Source organism: Neodiprion virginianus, chromosome 5 (genome assembly GCF_021901495.1).
Source record: "Neodiprion virginianus isolate iyNeoVirg1 chromosome 5, iyNeoVirg1.1, whole genome shotgun sequence".
Lineage (NCBI taxonomy): Eukaryota > Metazoa > Arthropoda > Insecta > Hymenoptera > Diprionidae > Neodiprion > Neodiprion virginianus.
Window position 1 is genome coordinate 12,678,819 of NC_060881.1, and position 7,621 is coordinate 12,686,439.

Here is a 7,621-nt window from a genome sequence, read left to right on the forward strand (position 1 = left end):
GACGCATATACACTAATAAAAAGCTTATGCGCGCCGGAAAAAGCAGCAAATGAAAGCTACGCGGATTTAGTTGAAATGATGACAAATCATCTTACGCCGAAGCCTTCCGAGTTGATGGAAAGATGCACTTTCAACCAAGCCAAGCAGAACATCAACGATTCAGTAGCCGAATTCGCGGTAAGGCTAAAGAAATTAGCGCTAAATTGCGAATTTAGCGACCTGCAAACCTCACTGCGAGATCAGTTCGTCGTTGGAATGCGCGATGATACAACGCGAGTTGAACTGTTTAAAACGAGTAAACTCACGTTTGACGCTGTATTAAAAGAAGCAATCGCAAGAGAAGCAGCGGTGAAAAACGCGTCAAGTGTAGCAAACACGCTCGAAAAGAGAAACACACAACGAGATATGTTTGCATTGAAGCAAGAAAGCAAGACGGCGAACCCATATAACAGCAGAAGGCCACCAAGCAAGCCGCATTTTGGAGCAGACAAAAGAGACGATACCCAAAATCATAACAGGCCGGACATCAAGTGTTGGTGCTGTGGCGGTCGCAATCACGTGCGCGCCAAATGCCACCATAAACATGAATGCTGCGGCTACTGCAAAGGGAAGGGGCATTTAGAGAAGGTATGCCTCAAGAAGCACGGAACAACGAGGGGCGGCGTAAACAAGCTGGTAGGGGACGACGGTGAACTACCGGAGGAGGAGGAGGAAGAGGAGCCGTCGCACATCAACGAGTTCTTCTGCCTCAAGACCGACGACAAAAGTATGTATGCCAGTGTGAGTATGGGCAATGAAAGCGCGCGCGCCGAGCTGATGTACGTAAATGTTACAATCAACGGTAAAGAAATAAATATGGAAATTGACACGGGCACGTACGCGACCGTGATTTCAGAAACCGAAAAAGAAAAATATTTTCGTGACGAGGTATTAACGGAAACAAATGTCAAGTTGCATACATACACTGTAAAAAATAAGGGTTAATTTAACCGTCACATGGGTAGGTAATTTTTCATCATTCAACTGTAAATCAGTTTTACCTCCCCACTGGTCTTTTACAATCGATCGTCTACCCATACAGACATTTTTTACTACCCAAGTTATACGTAATTTTCGCATACAGACAGATAAATTTTGGTGCCGAACTGTAAATTCAGCATTTGGGTATGCGTTTTGGCTAAACGTACCCAAAGTGGTAAAATTATCTATCTGCATCACCGATAAAATAATGTGTGCGACGCGCATACCGACTGAAATTCGGCAAAACTTAGGCGTTCGCGAACGATCTTTTCGGTAGATAAATTAAATGGATGTGATTTTCGTTACGAAATTTACAGCAGTTGTATTCTGGCAACATAATAATTCAGATTCAAGTTTAGTTTCAAGTGAGAATGTGAAAAATTTTCTGTGACCACCCAAGTTATGCTGAGTTTTGCGTAGTCTGAGATGGCGCTTCCATCGCAGACGGGAGATACGCAAGAAGCGTTTAGACACGCTTCCGCGTTGTGTGTGCGGTTAAGTAGGTGGAGTGGATCAAGTGGAATTTTTTGCATTTTTCATCAGAGAATAAAGGTATGTGATATCAATTGACATTGCGTTTGGGGTTTGGGGTACGAGTAGCAACGCATGTTTTGGTGTAGATGGTGGAGTTTGCTTCTATTTCACGTATGTAGTTCTCAAACTAACTTTTTAAGGTTAGGTTCGAAGGTACTTGCTTCAGCCTGATCGTCGAGTTCTTCTCTTTTTTCAAATTTTTTTTCTTTTATACTGATCAGAGTATTGTTTCCAAGTTACAGCTATCAAGTATAATATTTACTCATTGATTGATGACTGTGTTTTGTTATTGATTGTCAAATTGTTTTGTTGCCATTTTTTTGTAAATATATTTATCAACTTTTACGCTTGTTCGTTGTCACTTTTCAGTATATAATTTCACCCAACCCATCAATTGATTTATTAAATTACTGCGATTATCTTATAACCTTCAGATCAGAACTGGACTAATCTCTTCAAATAATTACTTGTTTTTTTTTTCAACATGATTTTCTCCATAATTTATATTGTAGATTCAAATGAACTAAGAAGTGATAGAGACAAATAATAATATGTAGTATAAATTTATACGTATTTTAAATTTTGCAAATCCAAATAATTTCATGGACAAAGGTTCGTGGGCAAGAATACGGATCCATCTGGCGAAATGAGTTTTGCGATTGTCTCATCGGACCGCACCCTCTGATTGAGTGAAATCATTTTACTATGATTTATTGAAGGACCTTAGTAAGTACATAGACCAGGCAGATGCGTTATTCGTCTGTCTCCCTAACCAAAGGTTTCGGCAGATTTTCATAGTTTGCATTAAAACGCTTGACTCTGAGTTTCTAAATATTCCCTAGGTTGCCATGCTATGCCGACAATGATTCGTAATCTTGCACGTTGCACTTCCTTTGAACCGTTCCAGCTTACTGCGCTGACCATTGACTCTTATCTTTCAAACCACGCCTTCGTTTAAGCCAAGTAAGTACTAAGCTCCAAACTAAAAAATTAATAATATGACATTCATCCCAATGGTCTATTTAGATATCCATGATTTTCTGAAAGCTTCTGTTTCGATCAGACTTAAGCTAACTATGCTAAGCCACAACTCATCTTCTGCTTGAATGACTCACAAGCACGTACCATCTCTCCGGCTCATCAATTTGAACAGGACTTTTATGAGGTAATCTCCCAGGCTACAACTTGCAGTCAGTTATACCATATACATTATAATGGGCCTTGGTACTCCCAGCGAGCCTCAAGTTATAGTATTATGAAGCGGCAGATGAATGAACATTTGGCAGGGGCGACAATACTTTATACTCCTTTTTGGGATTGAGTCTGTCATTATATTCTGCTATTATGGTATCACATAATTGAAATAAGAGTGAGCATGCTAAAAAATTACATTTCACAGGTATAGAATACCTGTATGATAACCAAAATACATTATCGAAGGCTATGCGATAGTCAAAATAATGAAAGTGCAAGAGAATGGTAAAATAGCAAATCAGAGCACTTAATGAAATCCCAAATAGAATCTTAATACTCAATCATGCTCATAGTATCAGGTAAAAATTGTTTGACGAGCTCTTTAGCCTCCTGCAGAAAAGAAGGCAAGCCGAAAGAGATTTTCAGTTCGAGAAAATTTCGGTATCAATAAAGATATGGACCTGCCCAATGAACTGCCGGAGGATGAAACTGTGGATAGCCAGAAAGAAAAACAAAAACGGATGCAACAAATGGCTGAAACTGGGGAAATTGATATGCGACTCGTGATACAATTCATGATTAAGACATATCCCTCGCAACGTGCTTCCATCGCCCGAGGTCTCAACATGGAGGATATCATCAAACTCTGGCCGTTTATTGGCTATGTAAGTTTTTTCAAGATACTACTGAAGTTGTAGCTTACATGATCAATGCTAATGTTCTGTAGATAAATATCAGCAAACATAACAGAGAAAGTGTTTTAGACCAACCGAGTATGGTGGAAAAACGCATTCTGTCACGTGTGGCAAACTTTTGATTGGGTTCTAGAATAAGAATCTGCTTTGCATGTTATTTATTACTGAAACTATGTACATATCATGTAGAATTTGAAATACTATTACACTTTTCACGGTTCTTACCCAATTTTTGTTTGTAAATTTCAGAGTAGTATTTTTTTTGTCCTTTGATTACAGTTCGCCGTTTTGAAACAACATTTCTTTACTCTTATCCCAGAGATTGAACAGGTGAAGGTTGGAGATAACTTGAACGAAATCGTTTCAAAAATGTTGCAATTTTTGAGGGCAGACAGTAGCAAAACAAGGAAGGGCAAATTGGGTATTGCTACAAACAATATACTCGAAATTCTGAAGCGCTTTGATAAGCAGCAGCCTACTACAAATTTGCAACGAATTGCTATGACTATGTGTCTTGGTGAAAGGATGCAGCAAGACATGACCAAGATTTTTATTTTCTTCGAGGTACGTACAGAACTGCTCCCAACAGTTTTTGATAAAGTATGTAATAAAAACAACTCTTTTCTGTAATACCTATGCAAATTTTGTGTGCAGTTGTGAGCTTTGCTGCAAGAGTATCTTGTATCTTCGATATACAGTACTTTGTTACGCTTTTAGAGCATCTTCTGCCAAGAAAATATGATGTTCATTGACATAAGTCTTTGTTTACTTTCTCTGATAAAATACTGCGCACATGAAAATGTAGGGTTAATTCTCAAAAAGATTGGTATTGGTACTTTGATTTTCACAATGGTACTTTGTTGGACAGGAAACTACTAGCTTTGATGAAATCCAGGCTTCGTCGAAATTGCCTGATAGCGGAAAGCCTATAGTAGCCGTCCTTGGTAATTTTACTTCGACTATGCTTCACCTTCTACAATTATGTACTTTCAGCTGTTTCTCTTCAAATAATATCTACAGTACATTTCATAGCTAGGGATATCGGAAATATTCCTTGGAAGTATTGAAAACTTTCTCTTTTCAAGGATCTGATCTGATGAACAACCCGAAGTGCTATGTCGTCGTCGAAAAGAGATGTATCAGCCCTGAAAAGATCTCCCCATTCAAAGCTCTCATGCTGACTTTCATGGCTTACTTTGTATTCAAAATCACCTACCCACAAGAAGTTGGTGGCCTGCTTGAATTCTTCCAAAGGTCAGAGATTTTCATTTTTATTCGGTCATTCGACAGGAAAATTCCCATCAAGAAGATTGTCAGATTCAAAATTGTATATCCTCTATGAATAGGGCTATCTACGACATCAAGGGAGATGAAACTACAAAGAGTAGTAGCAGGGTGGAAAGAAGAAAGTCAGCAAAAGGAGTGTTGTTCAAAAATCCACCAATGATTTCTCCACAATTCAAAACGTTAATGCGGGATTTTGATAATTATCGGAGCTTGTGGGGTATTTAGATTATAGGGTATTTTGAGCATATAAATGTATATACTCAACAACTACCAAATAAATATAGCATTCATATAGTTTACGTCCTAGGTTAAGCATGTAAATCTGTACCTAAACACTACCGAAGAAAAATATCATAAGTTTGAAATAAATGTATCATTTGCTATCACTAATTCATTTCTAATGCCATAAATTTGTTGATGCGGGTAGTTCAAATCACCTATCACGCAGATTGAATTTACCTACACGGGTTGTAAAATCCACTCTGTTCACCTCGGAGTTATTTTTACCCTTCAACGAGGATAATCTTGATTTATGTCCCCACATACTACGTAAATTTATCGACCCAAAAAAAAAATAAAACTACATACCCATGGGTAGGCATATTTCTCTACCCAGACTAGGTAACAAGGCGTTGCACCACCCACACGGGTAAATTTACCCTCAAAATTTTTCACAGTGTACGACAATAAAGTCTTACACGCGTCGGGCCTAATAAAAAACTTAAAAGCTGAATTCAATGGGAAGAAATGCACATTATATTGTTATGTGCTGCCAGGCAATGGTCCAATTTTGATTGGCAGGCAATGGCTTGCAGCGTTTGGATGCTGGCCATTAGCAATACAAAAGGAAAATACAAATACCGCGATAAATAAAATAAAAATAGATGAGATAGATAAGCATTTTTTTGAAAAATACAGTAATCTTTTTGATGAGCAACCAGGTTTATATAATAAAAGTAAAACTAAGATTTATTTAAAGGAAGATGCAAGGCCGATCGCAATGAAATGCAGAACCGTCGCGCATGCATTAAAACCATTGATTGAACAAGAATTAGAAAGATTAGTTTCATTGGGACATTTAGAGCCGGTTGAGATTAGCGAGTGGGCGACGCCTATTGTCCCTACGTTTAAAAGCAACGGCAACTTAAGAATATGTGGAGATTTTAAGATTACATTAAATCCCAACATAATCGTTGACAAATACCCGTTACACACTATAGACGATATTTTCGCATGTATGCAAGGCGGTCGCTACTTTACGGAACTCGATATGTTTCATTGCTATATGCAATTTCCAGTGCATGAAGATTGTTTAGACCTACTTACAATTGTAACACACAGAGGCTTGTTTAGATATAAGAAAATTCCCGAAGGGGTATCACCGGCACCTGCAGACGTGCAGAAAAAAATGGACGAATGTTTAAGGGGGATCGACGGCGTAATAGCGTATATAGACAACATTTATATAATGGGTTGCACAGTTGAGGAAAACATTGAAAGAACCAAAAATGTATGTGAACGTTTGATAGAAAGTGGATTAAAGTTAAATAAAAAATGTAAATTTTTAAAAGAGAGCATTGAAGTACTTGGCTTTGTCATTGACAAAGATGGCTTACACAAAGCGAAATCAAAAGTAGAAGCGATGGTTAACGCGCCGCAACCAAGTAACTTCAAAGAATTAAACTCATTCTTAGGATTAATAAATTTTTACGCGCGGTTCTTGAAGGATAGATCGAATCACTTGAAACCATTATACGACTGCGCAAATGCGAGTGAGTTTAAATGGAACGAAAGCTGTAACAAAGCATTCGCATGGGTGAAAAACGAATTGATATCGCCGCGAGTACTAGCTAATTATGATCTTAATGAACAATTAGTGTTGGCGTGTGACGCGTCAGCATACGGCTTATCAGCGATTTTATCGCATAAATATAAGGACGGTACGGAAAGACCGATTGCATACGCGTCGAAAAAAATCGCAAAGAAAGAATTAAACAGAACAATCCTTGATAAAGAAGCAATGGCGATCGTGTTCGGGTTTAAACGATTTTTTCAATTTGTATTCGGTAAAGAAATCATATTGCGAACTGATAATCAGCCGCTACAACTAATACTAGGACCGAGAAAAGGGATACCTGCAACCGCGAATGCCAGATTGCAACGCTATGCGTATTATTTGTGGGGTTTCCGTTATAAAATTGAATACATTAAATCAAAAGCAAACGCAAATTGCGACGCGTTATCGCGGTTACCTATAAAAGACGACACAGAAATTCCGGAAGAGAGCTTTTCGCCGGTTTATTTCCTAGAAAATAGCATAGACCTAATCGATGGGAAAACGCTTGCGTACGAAAGCAAGTTAGACAAAACAATTAACAATATAATTAAATTTACAATAAACGGTTGGCCAAATGTCAAAGATTTAAGCGAAGATGAAAAACTATATTTTAATAAACGGGCAGAATTAATCACGGATAAAGAATGCTTGTTTTGGGGATTGCGAGCGATTATCCCAGAGTCAATGCGCACGCGAGTACTAAAAGAACTACACGCATCTCACATGGGAATTGTGAAAATCAAAATGCTCGCGCGATCATACGTGTGGTGGCCAGGAATTGATAAGAATATTGAAGATTTTGTAAATAACTGCACAACGTGTTTGATTGAACAAAAAAAACCGCAACAAACACCGTTGACTACATGGCCCTGGCCTGACCGCGTATGGCATCGTTTGCATTTAGATTTCTTAGGACCTTTTTATGGTGACATGTATCTAGTTATAATCGATGCGTATTCAAAGTGGCCAGAAGTAATAAACTTCAAAAATAATACCACAGCTATTAAACTAATAAATGTACTAAAAAGCATATTCGCTAAATACGGGTTACCAC

General features: G+C 38.1%; 1 protein-coding gene and 1 long non-coding RNA gene across 4 annotated transcripts; both read left to right on the forward strand.

Annotated features, from left to right (window-relative positions):
• Positions 1–1,016: 1,016 nt before the first annotated feature.
• LOC124305504 (uncharacterized) lies at positions 1,017–3,043 on the forward strand. Of its 3 annotated transcripts, XR_006908396.1 has the most exons (5): positions 1,017–1,572; positions 2,167–2,280; positions 2,397–2,517; positions 2,581–2,719; positions 2,954–3,043. It is a non-coding gene; the product is annotated as an uncharacterized LOC124305504 (long non-coding RNA). The 3 variants fall into 3 exon arrangements; XR_006908397.1 differs by having other exon boundaries at positions 1,024–1,572; positions 2,602–3,043; XR_006908395.1 differs by having other exon boundaries at positions 1,027–1,572; positions 2,581–3,043.
• Positions 3,044–3,935: 892 nt separating this feature from the next.
• On the forward strand, positions 3,936–5,376 carry LOC124305503 (uncharacterized). Its single transcript, XM_046765036.1, has 4 exons — positions 3,936–4,007; positions 4,312–4,387; positions 4,529–4,697; positions 4,790–5,376. Exons 1-4 carry the CDS (start codon positions 3,945–3,947, stop codon positions 4,953–4,955), a joined length of 474 nt encoding a protein of 157 aa, XP_046620992.1. The 5' UTR covers positions 3,936–3,944; the 3' UTR covers positions 4,956–5,376.
• Positions 5,377–7,621: the final 2,245 nt, after the last annotated feature.